The following is a 20,988-nucleotide window of genomic DNA, read 5'->3' as shown; positions in this document are numbered from 1 at the left end:
GTCTCTCCATCTATTAAGTTTTTCTTATAAATTATATATGAAATTTAATTTAACCTCCTTAAATATTTTATTTTATTCTTTTTTAATTGTAAAATTATTTTTTTCCCTACCTCACATTAAGGCTAACTCCGTCCCTCCTGTGATCTACAATATATTTATTATTAATACTGGAATCTTGTCAAACATTTTATAACTGTCAAATCATATTTTTATTAATTATCATTATCATGTATATAATACAAAATATTATAGCTCAATAGTTAAAGAGAGAAAATAATTTAATATAGATAATTTTAGGATTAAAAAATTTAAAATTTTTAATATATTCACCAATCATTTAAATTTTAAGCACACGCACCACTTCACTTTTTTTTATCTATACTTTATTAATAAATTCTTTTTACCCAAATTATCATTTAATTTAATTAATATAAAAAACTAAAATTTAAAATATTGTTATTAGTTTTATAAAAAAAATTAAATTATTTTTTATGATTGATTCTCACAACATATTCAACAACAACAAAAAATATGAGTCATAAAAAACTAACTTGTTAGGTGACCCAATGATATAGTAAAGTAAAAATAATTGACTTCTTCAATAACGAAGATGTCATTATAAACGGTTAAATAATTTAATATATTTAACTAAATTATCTAATGATTTATAATATCTTTACATGAAGATATCATCGTTAAAATAACAAAATAAAATTCAGTTATTAACAATAAACTATAACAATTAATGCTATTGAGAGGAGCTAAATTATGCCACTTTTTATATTGACACTGCTTCACCTAAATTGTCCAGACGTCTGCTAGATTACTTAGTGTTATTAAGCTAAGTTAGACATATAGAATCTACACCTACAAATACATTTTTAGATCTACATAAGGGATCTTTAATTTATTAAATTTTAAGGTTAATAAAAATAATTATTTTTGAAAAATATTAGTTGAAGAGATATATTTTAAATATTTAATTTGGTTCTTTCTCAAATTAAATGAATATATTTATCATTTATTTTTTAAATAACAATACTGCATAATCAACAAATAATCGTTTTGGGTCAATATTTAATCAACAAACGTATTTTTATGCTTAGTACTTAATATTCAAAGAATACAGTGTTAGTTAAATTTTAAATTTTAAATTATAAATTATAAAATACTAAATTTTTAAACTATAAATCTTAATAGTATAAAAGTAAAATACTAGTTCAAAGTATTAGTTAATATTAATAAAAAAATATTAATCTCCTAATATTTTTATTTTTAAAAGGATAAATTAGTCTTTTGATATTCAAAAAATTTATTTCTAACAAATAATCCATAAAAAATAGAAAGATAGGCATAACTTTTTTTTAACAGGACAAATTTTACTAATTTTTCATGTGCATCGTCTTTCTCTATTTTAAGGATCATTTTATTTAAAATAATTTTTTCAAATGTCAAAATCATAATTTACCCTTTTAAAAAATAAATGAGATAAAGATACAAATATAATCCACTAATATTAATTTAATTTGAAAAGGATAAAAAAATAAATACTTAAAATATGTCTCTTGAACTAATATTTTTTAAAAATGAAAGATTTCACGTAAAAAAAAAAGAAAATTACAAATAAGTAAACGTCAATTTTATAGTATCTATAAATTCGTGTCTAAATTTTACCTAATTTATTTTTTATAATAAATTTTAATTTTTTTTAAAATTATTTATTTTTATATTTTTTAAATTAAATATTAATTTTTATTTTTTTTTAATAAGTCGGCGCCACTTTTCAAGTACTATATCATTTATCTAAAGTGAATGGATTCTCATCTGAAAAGTAAGGGAAGTTATGAAAAGAAGCACAAAAGTGACACATAGATTTGTTCATTTTTACTTAGTTGTCTTAACAAACCATAGAGAAAGATGTTAACAATAAAAAGATGCCAAAAATATAATGTACCAACAAAAAATTGACATTTATAAGGCAGCCATTTCACACAAAAAGGTCCAATACATAGAATTGTTAGAAAAACATTCTTTTCTTTTACATTTCAAATCTTTTGCATAAAATAGTGGACATGCAATAATGTTTCCATCAACAGAAATAACTCAAATAAGCCAATACTAAAATTTAGCAATAAATATATCAATATATGGCCATATATCGGTGTGTATGATTTACATTTATACTTTTTATTTTTAATTTTCAAAATTTTGTAAAAGGAAAATAGAAATAAAAGGTAAAAATAGGAAATTAAACAATATTTTATTTTTTTTCCATAAAATTCTAAAAATAAAAATTATTTAAAATTAAACCAGAAAATTACAACCAAAGATATACTAAACATTCTATATTTAATTTTATATAAAATCAAGTTAAAGTACTATCACATCAACATAAAGCGTACGTCACTGGCTGGTGGCTGCAATATAGAAAACCAATTTATGAGTAGCAACTAGCCTAAAGCCCTAAACTCAATCTATAATTGTATATCCCCAAAACCAAAATTTTATTAACAATAATTAAGATATTCGGTTTGTGGTTCTTTTTCATATTATAAACTAATAATTTTGTCGAACCATGTAACTCCAAACTTCTTGTGTGTTTTCATTCTGTTTATGTATTTATAACTAGATGAAAATTTTCACAAAATGGAGAATATCCTATTTTTGTAAGCGTTTATCGTCTGTTAATAATTTTTCTTAAGAGACCTACTAAGCTACTATAGTTAATAATAAGTAAAAAGAAAAATTAAATAATAGCTTATTTTTTTAATAAAGAGACCTACTAAAGAGACCTACTCTGTTAATAACAATTTATTTTATTTAATATTTATTAATTGTTGATAAAATTAATAAAATTAAATAAAATAAATTTAAACTGTTTTTTTTTTGTCTTTTTAATATTACTGATAATTAAAAAAATGTGTCTACTCAACTTACAGGTTTCAACTTTTTTGGACAGTAATAATGTTTATTTCTTTTAAGCTGTATAAATTAAATCTATCAACAATCCAGCATGATTACATTATTACATATATTCTATAGCCAATTTTCCTTTTCTCGGAAAAAGAGTTCTATAGTTAAAAAAAGGTGGGCACAAGAAATCAATACAATCATTTAATATGAAATTATGATGTTATGATATATCAATCATTGATTTATTAAGATTTAATTACTCTTTTTGATCCTTATAATTTGACCAATTTATTCTTAATAATTAAATTCTTATATAGTTCAAAAATTTATTATTACACCTTTTTTATTAGATAAAAAAAATTTAACTAATTCCACATATATAATAGTTAATCTTTTAAAAAAATATAATAATCTTATAATATTTTCTTTTAGAATATTTTATTATATATATATATATGCTACAATCTACATTAAACAGAAAAACTATTAGTAAATATATTTAACTAAACTTTTTTAACTAATACAAAGATTCAATTAAAAAATTTTTAAACGTTAAAAATCTAATTGAAGATTTGGTGAATTTATAAATAGAGTAATTAAATCCATTAATTAATTTATCTAACAGCTTGTTTAGTCTGCATTAAAAATTTTAGTAGCTAGCAATTGGTGTACACAACATGCACATGAACATGAACATGAACATGCAGAGGAAACAAATGAAGTACTTCTCCCAACTCAAATCCATGACTTGCTAACTCTTAGTGTTGGATTTGATAGCTACTTTATCATCACATTCAAGTACTTATTGATAGATTACCCTTCCTTTTCTCATCATCACACTCTCAAACCCCATTAATTCTCATTTCTTATATATTAACACCTTCTTTCCTCTTTCTCTCTTCACAACTCTCATTTCTTATATCTGAACTCATCAACCTCCATGGCTGCAGGTTCCACTGCTGGTTCTCACTCCCGGAAAGGGCTCGGATTCATGCGCTATGATGACTCAGATGAGGTAGAGTCATCTTATAATTCTTATAGAGTTCAACTTCTATACACTATACACTGTAAAATACTTTTATACTGATTAATATATTTAAGCAAGGGCTGTCATATAAATAAAAAAAATATCATAGATTCTTGGTGTGTATCCGAGAATTTGAATTTAGAGTGAGATTGCATAGAATTTCAACTCTTTGTTATGAAATTATTTTTAAACTTTCGGGACAAATAGTATCATTATATACTATCAGAATTTTTATGACTAAAAAGTGTAAAGTTTGATCGATGTTGATCTGTGTTGATCCGAAAAAAGAAAAAATTCAAACATAAGACAAATAAAAAGAGAAAGAAGGTGTAAAATTCAGACAAACCATTTATGTGCCTACTTCTGTCAGTTTAAATGTTTAAAAAAATGAGTTTTTGGTATGATTTCGTGACGTACTAGTTATCAAATAGAATTAATTTTCAAGATTTTAGTCTAATATTGAATGAATATGAATGATTTAGAATTCACTATAAGTCTATAACCATGTCTTGAACCAAAGTTTGATTAAAAAAAAAATCAAAAGGTTAAGCAGCTTGATTATGAATAGTATTTATATTTAGCATTCAAAATGAGGCCAAGGCTTTTGTGTCTTTGTAGGAAAATACAGACTACAATCAGCAACAGTGGCAGCACAATGTTGAAGCTTTCTCTTTAGCTGGAAGTGGTAAGCAATAAGCATGTTTTTCTATTGATTTTACTCTTTTCCCTTCTGGGATGCTTTCTGATCTTCAATTTTTTGCAAACTTTTCTGAGTTATTTTATTGTTCTGCAGTTGCTAGTAAGGATTCTGAAGTAGAAATTGGTTTCTTAAGAAATACAGAGAAACACATAGAAAGAAAAGAAAAGAAAGGACTAATAAGCAATGATCAAGAAGATGAAGATTACATGTAAGTATTCTCTCAAATTCTCCATCAATGAATTGAATCACTCATAAACATATATGAGAATGCTTTTTCCTTCTTTAGATTCCAAACATAATAGCAAAAGAAACTAAAGAGCCATCTAATTGGTTTCAGCTTTTAGGATTTCGCGCTTTTTACTTCATAAAATCATATGACAATAGATAACAGGAATAACTAGAATAAGAACAAGAAATGAAAATAGAAATCAATTAAGACTTAAACATCTCATCACAATTGAAACTTGCCATTTTGGTACCCTGCAGTTTGGCTGAAGCCAGGCAACCATTGTGGCGAAAAGTGCCGGTACCTTCAAGCCTAATCAATCCATACCGGATAGTCATTGTCATGCGCCTCGTCGTGCTGGCATTCTTTTTTCGCTTCCGGATCCTAAATCCAGTCCATGATGCATTTCCACTCTGGTTGGTCTCAGTAATTTGTGAAATATGGCTAGCATTGTCCTGGCTAGTTGATCAGCTACCAAAATGGTTCCCCATCACACGCGAAACCAGCCTCGAGCGCTTGTCCTTGCGCTTCGAGCAAGAAGGCAGGCAAAACAAACTATCCCCTGTTGATGTTTTTGTGACAACTGCAGACCCTTTTAAAGAACCACCAATCATAACAGCAAACACTGTCTTATCAGTACTTTCTGTTGATTATCCAGTAGAAAAGGTTAACTGCTATGTCTCGGATGACAGTGCTTCAATGCTTCTCTATGATACTTTGTATGAAACTTCAGAGTTTGCAAGAATTTGGATCCCTTTTGTGAATAAGTACAGCATTGAGCCAAGAGCACCTGAATTCTATTTCTCTCAGAAGGTTGATTACTTGAAAGACAAGGTTCATCCTACATTTGTAAGGGACCGCAGGGCGATGAAGGTGAAAGAACAATATAGAAAGCCATGAATGTTTCTTTTTGTTCTAATTTGGTTTAGAACTCATGTTGGACTAATGGATTCTTTGATTGCAGAGAGAGTATGAAGAGTTTAAGGTGAGAATCAATGTGTTGATTTCAAAGGCTCAGAAGAAACCAGAAGAGGGTTGGGTGATGAAAGATGGAACACCTTGGCCTGGGAACAACACTGAAGATCATCCAGGGATGATTCAGGTTTGGAAGAAAATCTCATTCTCTTTGTTGTTTCTTGTTTGATATTTATTCATTTCCACTTTTCTTCATTGGTGATTGTAAAAATCTATCAATATTTAAGTGTGTTTGGTTCGGTTTTTTGTAAAATTAATTCTACATAGAACTAAACTTTAGAATTGTTTTTGAAGTAAAGTGGTTTGTGTTTGATGATTCCTCTAAAAGTGTTCCTCATAGAAAGTAAAAATGTTTCAATTCTCCTGCAATAAGTAGTCTTAAATTATAAACTTTATTCAAAACTCAATAATTTCAACGAATCAAGAACTAGAAGTTACATGGACTTGCCTTTGCAGGTGTGTTTGGGAAGTGCTGGTACACTGGACATGGATGGCAAACAACTGCCACGGCTTGTGTATGTTTCGAGGGAGAAGCGCCCCGGCTATCGACACCACGAGAAAGCTGGTGCTATGAATGCTTTGGTAATTAAGTAGCTACAACTTTATGAATACAGTGCGAGTAAACCACCAATTTTTGGCTTAATTGGCAGCATTTTAATCTTTTAAGGACTAAATTTATAGTTTACTCTATACTTTGCAATTCAGAGTTCCTGTTTATACTATCATATTGAAACTTGTTTGTAACTCTTGCATTGTTGTGTTTCCTCTAAAGGTTCGAGTTTCTGCTGTTCTTAGCAATGCTCCTTTTGTGTTGAACTTGGATTGTGACCAGTATATCAATAATAGCAAGACTATAAGGGAGGCTATGTGCTTCTTAATGGATCCTCAGCTTGGAAAGAGGATTTGTTTTGTCCAATTTCCAAGAAGGTTCGATGGCATCGATAACAATGATCGATATGCTAATCGCAATACCGTGTTCTATGATGTAAGGAAATTCTTCTAAAGTCCTCCCTCTTTCAGTTTCAAAGTAACAACCAAAAAAGAAAAAGAACACATTAATAATCTTTGCATGGTAAACTAAGGGTGTTATTAGGGGAAAAAAACTAATGGATTTTATCTTGATATTAGAAATAGTTATTAAAAAATTTCACTCTTTTTTATGCTTGACAGATATAATAGAGTACTATAACAGATTATAACAAATTGCAACTACAATAACATTTTTCCTTGAATATTGTATTGATCATAGATCGTGATGAAAGGACTTGATGGGATTCAAGGCCCAGTGTATGTTGGCACTGGTTGTGTTTTCAATAGGCAGGCAATATATGGCAATAAACCGCCATCTGATAAAAAGCCGAAGACAAGCCAGTCTTCATGCTGCTGCTGCTGCTGTTCTGGTGATGATTCTGGGTCCACGTTTGATCTTGAAGAGATTGATGAAGGACTTGAAGGGTTTGAAGAGAAAGAGGAAACATCTTTCATTTCAATGAAAAACTTTGAGAAGCAATATGGAATGTCACCAGTTTTGATTGCTTCTGTTTTGATGGAAGATGGTGGACTTCCAAAAGTGACCAATACACAGTTGCTGATTAAGGAAGCAATTCATGTTATTAGCTGTGGTTATGAAGAGAAAACTGAATGGGGCAAAGAGGTAATAATATAAGTTAATTAGAAAGACTTAGCATTTATTTCTTGCGTTGAGCAGATGAAAATACTTAAAATAGAAATTCTCCCTATGATTGATAAGAAATGAAGTAATCTTTTCACTTTTTCATTTATTGCATTGCAGATTGGGTGGCTTTATGGCTCAGTGACAGAAGATATCTTAACAGGATTTAACATGCATTGTAGAGGGTGGAAATCAGTGTACTGCATGCCAAAGAGAGATGCTTTTAAAGGATCTGCTCCTATAAATCTATCTGATAGATTACACCAAGTTCTGAAATGGGCTCTTGGTTCAACTGAGATTTTCTTTAGTGGCTATTGCCCATTGTGGTATGGTTATACTGGTAAACTAAAATTGCTACAGAGGTTGGCTTACACTAATACTATTGTTTATCCTTTCACTTCCATCCCTCTCTTGGTGTACTGCACGATTCCAGCCGTCTGTCTTCTGACTGGAAAATTCATTGTTCCAGCGGTTAGTTCATTGTTATTAGCTTACTACATTTAAATAACTTGCATAGTGTTCTTTGTTATATATATTAGAATGTGGCAACTCTTTTAGGCTCTAATTCTCTATTACTTTCAAAGGATGTAAAATAGAGAAACCAATGCTAGGTGAATGTTGATAAATGATAACTAATAGTGCAAAAGAGTTTTATTAATTACATACAAACAAATTAAATTCAGCTATATTGCTATAAGAATCCTGTCTTCTAACCTAAGCTTTGTTTAATGCAGTTAACAAATGTTGCTAGCATTTGGCTAATGGCTCTGTTCACCTCCATGATCTTAACGTGCGTGCTAGAGCTCCGGTGGAGTGGGGTAAACATTCAGGACTGGTGGCGCAACGAGCAATTCTGGGTGATCGGCAGCGTCTCCTCGCACCTCTTTGCCGTGTTCCAAGGTCTCCTCAAAGTTGGTGGAGTACACTCTAACTTCACAATCAGAGCAAAATCCACAGATAACAACAGTGTATCCAATCAACTCTATCTCTTCAAATGGACAACTCTTATGATACCACCAACAAGTCTTGTTATCTTGAACATGGTTGGGATTGTGGCCGGAATATCTGATGCCATTAACAATGGATATAACTCATGGGGACCTTTGTTTGGGAAGCTTTTCTTTTCTTTTTGGGTCATTATTCATCTATATCCTTTCCTTAAAGGTCTAATGGGAAGGCAGAACAGAACACCTACCATTGTTGTCCTCTGGTCAATACTTTTAGCATTGGTTTTCTCAATGATTTGGGTGAGAATTGATGTGTTCTTGCCCAAGAAAACAGGTCCAGTTCTAGTACAATGTGGGTTAGAATGCTAAGGTAATGGTGGAGATAAAATCAGGGCTATGTTCTATTTCTTCCCATTTCCTTGTTCTTTTTTTGCTGGAGAATACTGCTTTCGGGCGTCTTTGTGAGTCTGGTTTTGAAGGAAACGGAAGGGAATGGAAAGGCTTGAGAGTTTCACTTTACTAAACAATTCATTCACTTCCCATCCTTTCTCTTCAAAATCTCAACTCATAAACACACTTACACACCCTTCTTAAGAGAACACCTATAGTTATGTGGTCTCAAAAGATAAAAAGAATATTAGTTCTGTACTTGTGGTATCTGTGCAATATATTTTGCTGTATATGATTATCACTTATCTTCTATTATTATTTTATCTTTTTAATTTTATTTTGTTACCATCTATTTAATTTTACACATTGATTACATACTTGAACCTTAATGATATCTTGAGTTAAAAAACTTCACAATTATTGATAAGATTTCTTGTTATCACTGAAAATAACCACAGAAAATATCTTCAATATGACATCTATTTCAACAATATCAAGCTATCTTTCTATGCAACTTGATCCAATAAGCAAGATCATGCTGACGAGAAGATATCATCGATTGAAAATAGAAAGAAGATTTGCTATCACTTATCAGCTACACTTGTATTAATGGATGCATAATAGTTCTAAGGAACCATTGGCTCAAGAAATGTTGTGCCCCATGAGTCAATTATAAGTTTGTAATTAATTAAAATGTGTCATTTCCACGTAAATTTTTTTCTCTCATCTGGTTTTCTACACCACCTCTTTGTCTTGAATAATGTTAGGATATGTGAGGTGTAATGACAAAATAACTAAGTGTTACCATGGAGATTGGAGGAGAGAGAAACTTATATCTGATTTCTAATTCAGTAATAATTAGATTCTTTTTATAATAAAGTATTTAGCATTAAATAATTCCCATGAAAGGATGAAAAATAACTGAAGACACAATGTAGATATAAGATATATGATTGTATTAATTATTTACCCAAACTGCAAATTGAAGAAGTAAACATCACACACTGAATCATTTCATAAGAATAAAAAAATTGAATTCCTAGACAATTCACACCCTGTAACACCCTAACTTTTACCACCTCATGATCGTACTAAAAGTCTGAGTGCTACTTACCTCTAAACCTCTAAGTAGCACTCAGACTTTTAGTACGATCATGAGGTGCTAAAAGTTAGGGTGTTACACACCCCAAAAACCACACAAACCAGTGCATGCATTTCTCTTAGAACACCCTACGCTTCACCAGCAGCAGCACCTCTGTTCAAAGCTTTCTCTAACCTTGTCTCAAATGGAGTTGAGTGCCAATTCACTTTCTTATCCTGCACACCCAGCCAGTGAAATCCAACATCAGAATTCAAGCTCACAAAGTTCCTACTTTGTTGCGAAAAATTCACATTTCAATTCATCGTTACCTCTCTATACTTGCTTGTTGTGTTGGGAATCCCTTTGAAGGATGATGCTGTGCTGGCTTCTTCGGCAAAATTCCAGTAGGTCCCAACAGTGCCTATGATAGGCATCTCATCAGGACTCCTACTAGGTGACTTCCTTGGTGACGAAGTAGCTGAAAATTGCTTGATTTCTTCCAACGTCAATGCACCTAAAATAGGCCTATCATCATGGCTAATTACAGAATTTGAACCTTGTGAGACTGTGCTTCTTTCAGGAGTTGTAACTGAATTCAAGGACACTGAGCTACCCTTGTTCATAGGTGTGCTCGTTTCTGACGAAGTAGCCAACCAATTTGAGAGGCTAGCATCAACTGAAATTTCCTGGCTCAGCTTCTTTGGTGAGTCAGTTTTCGGATTCAACTGGAAAGAAACTTCCTTAACACTTTCATCAACTGAAATTTCCTGGCTCAGCTTCTTTGGTGAGTCAGTTTTCGAATTCAAGTGGAAAGAAACTTCCTTAACACTTTGTTCCGCAGCTGCAATAGCAATCCTTGGAGATTCATGATTGGGAGAAACATAATTCTCTTTCTGAGGCTTCAATGGTGATGATACTGTTCTCTTGGCCTTGACTGATTTCCACTGAGTGAGATTCTCGACAGGGTTTAACACAGGATGAACATAAGCATTTCTATCTCTAGCATTGGGATTAACCCCAAATGGCTTCAAATCACTTTCACAATTTTGGATTGTACTCTCCATAACCCCTTCAGTAACCACATGATCAACATCGATTTTCACCCTATCTTCTTCAAACTCTTCAACCATTTCATCACATTCTTCATCTTCATCACTGAGATCACTAACTCCATAATCCAATTCTTCTTCGTCTTCATCATCACTTTCCCTACAATTCTGGTACCTGTGATTTGGAGGGAAAGACCCTTTTGAGGTAACTGAACAGTCTCCAGAGGAAGAGAGCTTCGATTGGCTTGGTTTCTCCAATGCTTCCTCCTTTCCAGCATGCTCTTCTTCACCACTCTTGAAATCACTAACTTCATCAGGAGAAACAGGATCATAGGTTCTAATATTGGAATCAAAAGTTACTTTCTTTCTTGAACTAACACTTAGTTGCTCCTCATTTTTACCCCTACATGAACAGAAAGATTCATTCAGATAAGTAATAAAAAAGCAAATGATAGAAAACAATGAACTTGAAAAAGCTTTGAATGGAGACTATTGCTTACTGAAGTTCTGATTCAGTGTTAAGAGAGGTTTCGGAATGATCCTGAACCAGAGAGACTCTAGGTTGCTCAGGCTTGCTTGTAGCATTTCGCTGCAACGAGATCGGAAACTCAATAAAGTCACACAAAGAAAAGAAAAGAAAATTACTTAACAATGTTTCTGCCAGGAAAAAATAAAGATAAAGTTTTTATCAGAGAAAGAAAATTTAGAAAAGGGAAAGAAAAGAAGAAACACTGTTGCCGATTTTGGGGGTTTTTTTTCCGGATCCAATTTTGAATTTATGAACCAAATGGGTATAATCAATTATGGGGAAGAAGGATGCAGGGCTTAAGCTCTGTTTTGCTGAAAAATCAAACTTTCTATCTGAAAATAGAAAGAAAAGGAAACAAAAGAAACTGCGTTGTTTTTTGTAACGTGATTCAATTGTTCAAAAGGGTATCCTCAACAATGGAGAACAAAATATGATTACACTTTAGCTATTTTCGGCTGCTATATTAAAATAAAATATTTTACATTCAAAAAAGAAAGAAAAGAAACTGTCTTAGCAAGCAAAACAATAATGGAATTCAAAGTGTCATTTCGTCAAACACGTAGAAAACGAAAAGCTGAATGAGTTTAGGGCTAGGCTTACTTGAACACTGTGCGTGTGTTTTCTGCGTTTGGATTTGGAGGAACCAAAACAAGCAAGGAAGCAACCCATTAATTAATTAAGGGCGTGTTTGGCAGCACCAAGAATGGCTTAACTTGAGAGGAATAAGAAGGTTGTTTTGAAAAAGGGGTTCTTCATGGTGAAATATACGAAGCCAGAGAGAAAGAGAACGAAGAAGAAGAAGAAGAAGAAGAGCGTTTAAGGTTTGGTGTGTAGGGACAAAAACGGTCAACAAGCATCAAAGTTTCTTTTTTTCTTTTTTATTGTTTGTTTCTTTGAAATTGTTTATAGTAGTTTATTGATTATTGATAATTAATGGATTATTTTAATTGAGAAAGGAGGACAAGTGACCGTTATCTGAGCATGATTGTTGAGGATTATTTTACTTCTCCCGCTTCGAGAGAGGAACAAACGAAATAATGAATAAACACAATAAAATTAAAACAATGGGGTGAGAGAGGCTTGAACTCTCGACCTCAGGATAACTCAGGAGCTATGAGACCTACGCGCTAGCCAACTGCGCCACCACCCCATTTTGTGATACAATTTTCACCATTTTTTACTTACCTTTTACTCAAAGAAAACTATTACGCGCCCGTTTGAGTAGTCTTGTCCGGGACCTCATCTTCAATTATACTTGTATAAGTTATAAAAGAGAGCATGCTCAAGGGACCTGATGATATAAGTGCGCTTTTTAGCAATTCATATATGAAAGTTATGGTGGCAATATTATGTATTTTCACACCCTCATTATGGCCACTTTACATTCTATCTTTTTTTATAAATTGGTTTAGATGGCTTTACACTTCACTCAAATAATTTAACTACTCTTAATACTATTTACACTGTTCAAAATCTTTCTTATAACTGAACATCCATTTTCTATCGGTTATTCAATGGCTTCTTCTTATCGTTTGCTCAAAGATTTTGATATTGGAGTAGAACACCAATCATAGCACATCAAGCTCAGGATCATTAAATCTTGATCCATTCTCATTACTAAAGATAGATATAAAAAGTCAATGTTTGAGATGATTGTCATGGATCAACAGGTAACAACCAATAGTTTACATTTATATTTTAGATTTCTAATTTTTATTTTATTTTGAATCCAATGCTCTATTAAGAATCCTTATAGGAGAATTTTTGAACATGAAATCATTGACGGAAAGTTATACAGCATTTTGAACTTTTTCTAGCTAAAAATGTAAAAAAAAAAAAAAAAAAAAAAATTATAAGCCTATTATACATGAACTTCGCATTTATTTTAAGCACTCAACTAAGATTAATCGATGATATTAATTTTTCTTCAAATGTTTTTCATTTTGTTTCGATCGAGTTGATTCTCACTCATGTCAATTCTCAGTCTCATTGATATTTTTTGAAATTTATTTGTTTCTTTATCTTAAAATATAATTTCTTGACAGTTTACTAACAACTTTTTACTAATTAGAGTAGATTTAATATGTTTTGATTTTGTATTTTTAAATTATAATTATTTGACATTATTGATATTAATTATTTAATTATTTGGAGTAAATTTTTGTCATTTACTAATTGGAGATAAAGAACAAGTTATTAGACCAGCAATTAAGTGGTGATTATTATGCAATATAAAATTTACCAAATACATGGAGCAGCTGAACTTATTGCATGTTGTATGATTGTCCTTATGTCATAATAGCACCGTATGACTTCTCTTTGGATCTTTTAAATAAATATTTTAAATATTTTATTTATTGGTATAGATAATATGAACACAATTTATATTTTTATATTTTATTATTTATTTTATTTACTATATAAACAAATTAATTATGAGTATATTTTGTTGACATTGTTAATGAAATAAAATACAAATTTTAAGTAAACAAAACAAATATACCTGTAATACGTAAAAATTAACGTATTCAACATATATAAGTATAAATGAGATACGTATATACTGTACTATAAATGATATATGAGTATTTGTAAGTATAAAAATATAATTTTTATAGATATAAAAATATGATTTTTTAAAATAATAAAAAATGTGTTGATAATTTAATTTGATCGATTTAAAAAGTAAAATTTGATATATTTTGTTACTATTTAGATTGAATTTGATTAATTTATACCTCATCTAAAATTTAAATTTTAAATTAATAACTTTTTCACTACTATTAACGTTTGTTTGTGTAAATTTCGAGTAATTAATAAGAGTAATTCTCCACATACAAGTGATTTTCCATACAAGTCATACAAGTCATTTATAAACACGCCGTTTTACGTTTTTTTTTTGTACCTCTTCTTCTTCTTCTTCTTCTTCTTCTTCTTCTTCTTCTTCTTCTTCTTTCTCTGTGTCTCTTTTTCTTCTCTTCCTCCCTCTTTTTTTATTGAAATTTCTTCTCCTCTTTTCGTTTTCTCTTTCTCCTTCATCAAAATCACCAGAAAAAACGAAGAAACATTATTCAAGGTACGTTTCTTGCCTTCTCTTTCTCCTTCTTCTTCTTCTTGCTACACGTTCTTCTTCCTCTTCCTGTTCTTCTTCTTCATTTACGTGCTTTTCTCTTTGTTTTCTTTCTTCGTTATTCTCGGTTTCCATTGTTTTTTGACATCAAGCTCTGAAATCGTTTTTGAAGAAGAAGAAACAGCAGTAGAAGATGAGGAGGAAAAAGAGAAAGAGTTCTAAATTATGCATAAGGTGTACTTCAACGAATTTTGGGTGTATTTTTGTAATCCTTTGAGTGTATTTCTATAATTCGTTGGGTGTATTGATTTCAAGAAGAAATATAATGTCTCTCCCTATATTGGGTGTATTTCTTAAATCCTTTAGGTGTATTTCTTAAATCCTTTGAGTGTATTTCTGTAATCCTTTGGGTGTATTTCTATAATCGTTTGGTTTATTTCTGTAACTGTTTGGGTGTATTTCTGTAATCCTTTGGATGTATTTCTATAATCGTTTGGGTGTATTTTTGTAATCGTTCGGGTGTATTTTTGAAGTTTCATCATCTTCAAAACAATTTCAAAGCTTGATTTCAGAAACCATGAAAATCGAAAAAAACAGAAGGAGATCGAAGGCAAAGAGAGAACGCTTTTCCATACAAATCATACAAGTCATTTATCTTCTTCTGCTTCTTCTTCTGTAACGCGCGTGTTAGGCCCAACTTCTGTAACGCGCGTGTTAGGCCCAACTTGTAAGACTTGTAAACAAAAATGACTTGTATGTGTAGCACTCCTCAATTAATAAATAATTAACTAATAAATTAATTATTATTTAAAAAAATAAAAAAATTAAATTTTATAGTTTCATAAAGTAGAAATAATTAAAATATTAATTTCAACACAAATTTTAAAGATTTTAGTTCAAAATTGGATCAACGGATTGAACCGGTTGAATCAAACCCAATTATATAAAACCCTTCCCTATTGTTTACAATTCAGAATTTCATAGAGAGGAAGAGGGAGAACGTTGATTTGGGAAACGGAAATGCCATTTCTCGTTAAACTTCTGTCATCCATAGCTTTCAATTTGGAGCTCTGATTGACGAGCCATCAGCGACCACGCGTTCGTCTCAAAATTTTCTACAAAATTCACTAAACATTGTGGTAAGAAAAATCTCTGTACACACTCGGTATCTCCCCTCTTCAGTTTTGAATGTATATAGGGTTTGGAATTAAGGATTTTGTGATTTTGATGTTTTAGAATTAAATTAGCTAGCAGAAATTATTGGGTCTTGTTCATTTGAGCCGTGGGTAAGGTAAGAAACTCATAGTTTTTGGTGAATTTCTAATTTAGTGAACTCTATGTTGATTATAGTGATATTGTATGAATTCGATTGTGTTCTTGTTGATTTGGAGTTCAATTGGGCGGTTTAGAACGAAATTTGGGTGATTAAGCTTGAGAAATTGACGTTTGGAAGCTTGGAGCTTGTGAAAGGAGAGGTTTTTAAGGAGTTTCGAGCTTAGGGAGGAATTGACCACGATATAGTTTTGGTTTCTCGTAGATAAAATATAATGTAACGTGAAAACTTAGGCTAGAAAACCATAAGATAAGAATGAACTGAATGAATTATTGATAGATTAAGTATATGGTATACGATGTGTGTATAAAGGATAAATGAATTTGTATGTGTTGGATTGTGATTCTGATGAGTATAAAATAAACATGATTGTTGATGTGTTGAGAATTGATGATGAGTTTGTGAAATTGAATTGAATGGATTGATTGAGAGATGTATGATTCGATCTTATAAACGGTTTGCTATTGGAGTTGGTTGGTTTTTGGAAAAAGATTTAATATTAGAATTGGTTTGATTTTGAAATAATTTGATACTGATACTAGAAATGATTTGAATGATCGAGATGTATTTGATTTCGTGGTTAGGACCCTTGAAGGGTGGCAAAAGTCTGAGTTTTAGAGGAGATGCTGTCGAAATATTTATGAAAATTGAAATTTTAGTTTGAAGTGGTTATTTAGAAAGATTTGCATTTTTAAAGGTTTTATAATTTGATTTTGAGTTATTAAGAAAAGGATTACGTTTTGAGTTTGCTTTATTTGGAAAAGAATGAGTTGTGTTTTGAGTTTGAATTATTGATGAATCGAATGGGAGGAATAATGATGATTGAATGAGAATGAAGAATGATGAGATTATGATTTTAAAGTATGATTTTTGAATGAAATTGAATGATATTTAGAAATGAACTTGAAAATGAAATTGAATTTGATTAAGAGTTGAGACTCCGAGTAAGGGGCAGTGGCATTGTCCACTTGCTCCGGGAAAGAGATGAGGAAGAAGAATGATGAAAACGGATTTTGATTATGAAATTGAATGATTATGATAAATGAGACATGATTGAGGATGATTGATAACAAGTATGTCTGTGTTTTCTCTCTGGTTGTAAGGGTGACAGGGCTCTTATTCTCTCTAATGGTGATAGGGCACATATTCCTTCTAATGGTAACAGGGCACATAATCCCTCTAATGGTGACATAGCATGTATTCCCTCTAATGGTATTATTGCGCAACAGAGAGACAGTGTCCGGATTAACTACCGGACATGTCAGGTTTGGCTATATAACCGACAAATGAGCTCATTAGCCATAGGACAGACATGCATCATATGCATTTGTATGACTTGTTTATGTATGTATTTGTTTTGGATTGCCTAAGTGCTTGCCGTGACTAACCGCTATTACTTGCTGTAACTGCATTCCATCTGTGTTTTCCTTGTCTGTATTGTATATTTATGCAACTGAGAGATCCCTCATGCTGGCTGAGGTGACGCTGAGGGTTGTTCTACTGGTAATTCGGAGAACTGGAGGAGAGTGAGATTGAAGTGTTAAGTTATATTTGGATTAGAAACTGAGTACCTTAGATAGTTTACCTAATTTCTTATTTAAAGTATAACTCTAAGTTTTGAATATGGGCATCGAAGTTTTAGGATTGCCTTTAGCTCTCCCGAGACCTTATATATTATCTATGTGGGCACCTTTACCATATTGAGAACCTTCGGTTCTATTCCATACATATGTTGTTGTTTTCAGAGGCAGGACGCGAGGCACTGCACTGAGCATTCTGGTAACTCTTGGAAGCGAAGAACTATCTTGGAACTTGGTGTTTGTATTTGGTTTATGTTTATATATGTGTATAGATTCTACATCTTGTATATATTATTTTTTGTCCCTCTTAGAGGTTGACTTAGAGAAACAGGATTTATATTTATCTGTTGGTTTATTTCTGGGGTTGTATATATATATATTCTAGCCAACCTTTGCTTCGCAGGTCGAGTCTAGATCTTGATTATATAACTATCATTTGGAACTCTACTTTTATATATATGTCTTTTGATTTTCTGTATAAGCTTTTTATCTTTCCGTTTCTCGTGAGCGTTGTACCTTCGATTTTGTTTTTGTCGTACCTCTTTTCTTTCAAGGCTCCTAGGTACAACTTTCTTCAATTATATTACATTAGTATTTTTATTTTAAAAGTCGTAGCACCTCACCACCTTTGATTTACGTTCTAGGTGTAAAGCTCTGTGTAGTAGGGTGTTATAGTTTGTACTAAATTTATTATATTAGACTAATAACTTCTTCACTACTATTAATTTTCTCGTTAGTAGTGAATAGTTCTAAATCACTAGTTTCAAATGAGTGGGGGCGAGACAATTTACGTAAAAAAATAACTAATTTCCAGAAAAATGGTAGCAATTAAATTTTATTTGCCATAGGTATCAAATACATGATGACAAAGACATATATCTAATCAGGAGTTGGCACAATCATTTTTCAAATGTTCATCTGTTGGAGTTATTTGTATTTTTGGTTAATTTATATAGGGAGATTGTTTCAGAAGTTGGTGAAGAAACCTCCTCAATTGGCAGTTAGAACAAATATCAGATTGATTTGAACATGCCACATAAAGGGATTTAAGCAGGGTCAAATCCTCAGGATAATAATGATGGGATGTTGGAAGCGGATTTTGAAAGCCATAATAGTTCTACGATCAGAGACTCAATGATGGATCCTTACAAACTAAAATTATAATATCTTATAATTTAATTTAGACAAGTAATAAAAAAATTATAAATTTTTCAAAGATGTTAAAAAGATAAAAATTTCTTTCTCTTTGGAAATGTGCATATCAAAGATTACGCCACAGTCGACAAGACTGTCACCAAAGTTTCATTTCTTTATTTAATTTAGAGAAAGACATTTTTTTGTACTAATATTTATATTTCACTTTCATTAATCTTTAGATAAGCTTTTTATTTATATGAAATATATTTTTCTAGACTTTTATTTTATAACTTATTTGTTTATATGGATATAAGTAAAATTTAAAAGTTATCTATTTTTATTTTTGCCATTTACATATTATATTACCTGTGTTAGATAAAATATTGACGTAACAAAAGTAAATACTAACATGGCAAAACAAATTACATCAACAATTAACTTATTACTTTAATTTAGATGAGTAATAAAAAAATTATAAAATTTTTAAGGATGTTGTTCGAAAGGACACGAATCTCTTTCTCTATGGGAATGTGCACATCAAAGATTACACCACAGTTGGCAAGGTTATCACTAAAGCTTTATTTTTTTTCATTTTTTATTTAATTTACGGCTATGACCCTATCAACCGCAAAGACAGCATATTCGAGAACAACGCATTTTCAGCGAGTCCATTTCATTCAGGTAGCGGGTTGATTTGGGACGAACTTTTGACATTTGCCTCCGGGTAGGATTAGCGACCATCATCGGACCCGGGTAAGCATGCCATGCTGCTGGATTGCCTAATGTGAATCTCTAACATTTTATGCACGTCATTGATATACACCTGCTAATCGAGGCACGGGTTAGTGTAGCATAGCAAGATCAACTGCTAACACTTTTTCGCTAGGCATTTCGCGCACCTCAAATACTGTATTTCTTCTATCAAATCGATGCACAACTATAATTCCTACATGTTGCATATTTGCTTCTATCCGCTGAGTGGCAAATTCAGAGTAAGTAAATTCAACATGCTTGTGCTAGTCAGGCTCAACACTCCTTCGCGTAAAAAGGCTCGTTCAACCGAAAATTTTGGGCACCCTTCAACACTTAATTTATGCTGCACTCGAGTAGGTTCGTCGTCATGTGATCCATCGATGTCCCTCATCAAATGCCAATACCCACTGGGGACGTTTGATGTTGTCACACTACCGACCATATGTCTCACCTCACTCTTGCAACCTCTTGTAATTGATGATGTACTCATCCATTGTCCTTGAATAACCTATGTTGACAACAGGCTTATGCAAGTACGGGACCTTGAATGCCCTTAAAAAAGTGCTACCGATGTGCCTAATGCAGTACATCCACCATGCTCTTGGAGGGTACCAATCACTGTTGTACAATTTACTACTGCCCGGATTAACTCATGTCGATCAGAGATTATCCCCACACTGTCTCATCTAACAATTGCCTTCATAAATTACTGAGAAAAAAGTACCACGCATTAGCAGTCTCTCTCTCTACGATGGCAAAAGCAATCGGCATAATGTTTTAGTTCCTATCTTGTGCAACTGCAACCAAAAGACAACCTTTGTATTTTTTTATAAACGTGTGTACTATCAACCTGAACCAGTGGCTTGAAATGCTAGAAAGCTCTAATGCATGAATTGAAACTCCAGAATATCCGGTGAAGTATTTTGACACCGTCCACCTCTTCACTCCCGTTATACAAGGATTTATTTCTATTTGTATCATTGAACCAGGCATCTTCTGAACCATTACCGAGAACCACAATGGCAAAGCTTGGTAAGATTCTTCTCAACCACCAAAAATTTTGGCTATCGATTTCTGCTTTGCCAACTAACCTTTCAGTAACTAATAGTGTAGTTGAACTTTGACTGTACTTCCGCAATTATAGATTTCACTTTTATGGATGTGTCAAATTCAACTAATGGCCTCATAGCCTTAGCAACCGAGTCCGAGTCCAACTTGGAGTGATTCTGTGAAATCATTCCCATGGAGCACGTGTGCCTCCCATTGTATCTCTTTATCTCCCAACAACCTTTCTTCCGTATCAAGTTGGCTCGGATAAGCCAATCGCACCTATGGCCATACTTCTTGCATTTTGCATATAACGCCTGTGGCTCGGATTGATAAACAACACAATCGACTCCTTTTGAGATAGTATAACTTCAAATTGCTGCAACGATCGACTTTCTAGAACTGTATTCCAATTCGAACCTGAACTTCCTGTCCTCAAGATCAACATCCCCTATAGAAAAAACAAATTGTCACTCATCGATCCATCTAAAATATAATATTAAGGAAATTATATTACTCACTTCTCACGTACCTATGTTCGCATATTCGAATAATTTCG

At 31.9% G+C, this 20,988-nt stretch overlaps 2 protein-coding genes and 1 non-coding gene across 3 annotated transcripts; 1 reads left to right on the top strand and 2 right to left on the bottom strand.

Annotated features, from left to right (window-relative positions):
* The first annotated feature begins 3,821 nt into the window (after positions 1-3,821).
* On the top strand, positions 3,822-9,166 carry LOC112727106 (cellulose synthase A catalytic subunit 4 [UDP-forming]). The gene is made up of 10 exons (XM_029290661.2): positions 3,822-3,928; positions 4,559-4,625; positions 4,734-4,848; positions 5,127-5,739; positions 5,831-5,968; positions 6,298-6,423; positions 6,614-6,826; positions 7,091-7,495; positions 7,634-7,984; positions 8,248-9,166. The coding sequence occupies exons 1-10, from the start codon at positions 3,854-3,856 to the stop codon at positions 8,827-8,829; spliced, it is 2,685 nt and encodes an 894-aa protein (XP_029146494.2). The 5' UTR covers positions 3,822-3,853; the 3' UTR covers positions 8,830-9,166.
* A 619-nt stretch (positions 9,167-9,785) lies between these two features.
* Positions 9,786-12,402, bottom strand: LOC112727105 (uncharacterized). The gene is made up of 4 exons (XM_025776736.3): positions 12,110-12,402; positions 11,481-11,569; positions 10,261-11,383; positions 9,786-10,167 (listed from the first exon to the last, which is right to left on the bottom strand). The coding sequence occupies exons 1-4, from the start codon at positions 12,176-12,178 to the stop codon at positions 10,081-10,083; spliced, it is 1,368 nt and encodes a 455-aa protein (XP_025632521.1). The 5' UTR covers positions 12,179-12,402; the 3' UTR covers positions 9,786-10,080.
* A 172-nt stretch (positions 12,403-12,574) lies between these two features.
* Positions 12,575-12,659, bottom strand: TRNAM-CAU (transfer RNA methionine (anticodon CAU)). Its single transcript is given in 2 exon segments — positions 12,575-12,610; positions 12,622-12,659. It is a non-coding gene; the product is annotated as a tRNA-Met (tRNA).
* Between the last annotated feature and the right edge of the window lie 8,329 nt (positions 12,660-20,988).

Source organism: Arachis hypogaea, chromosome 12, assembly GCF_003086295.3.
Source record: "Arachis hypogaea cultivar Tifrunner chromosome 12, arahy.Tifrunner.gnm2.J5K5, whole genome shotgun sequence".
Taxonomy (NCBI): Eukaryota; Viridiplantae; Streptophyta; class Magnoliopsida; order Fabales; family Fabaceae; genus Arachis; species Arachis hypogaea.
This window is presented reverse-complemented; position numbering and strand designations above follow the sequence as displayed.

Excerpts from the sequence above, each read along its gene's own strand:
- LOC112727106 (XM_029290661.2), top strand. The coding sequence starts at position 3,854 with ATGGCTGCAGGTTCCACTGCTGGTTCTCACTCCCGGAAAGGGCTCGGA. Across the intron at positions 5,740-5,830 it reads GGGACCGCAGGGCGATGAAG|AGAGAGTATGAAGAGTTTAA; the intron begins GTGAAAGAACAA and ends CTTTGATTGCAG. Across the intron at positions 6,827-7,090 it reads GCAATACCGTGTTCTATGAT|ATCGTGATGAAAGGACTTGA; the intron begins GTAAGGAAATTC and ends TATTGATCATAG.
- LOC112727105 (XM_025776736.3), bottom strand. The coding sequence starts at position 12,178 with ATGGGTTGCTTCCTTGCTTGTTTTGGTTCCTCCAAATCCAAACGCAGA. Across the intron at positions 11,384-11,480 it reads AACACTGAATCAGAACTTCA|GGGTAAAAATGAGGAGCAAC; the intron begins GTAAGCAATAGT and ends CTGTTCATGTAG. Across the intron at positions 10,168-10,260 it reads CAACAAGCAAGTATAGAGAG|GATAAGAAAGTGAATTGGCA; the intron begins GTAACGATGAAT and ends CTGGGTGTGCAG.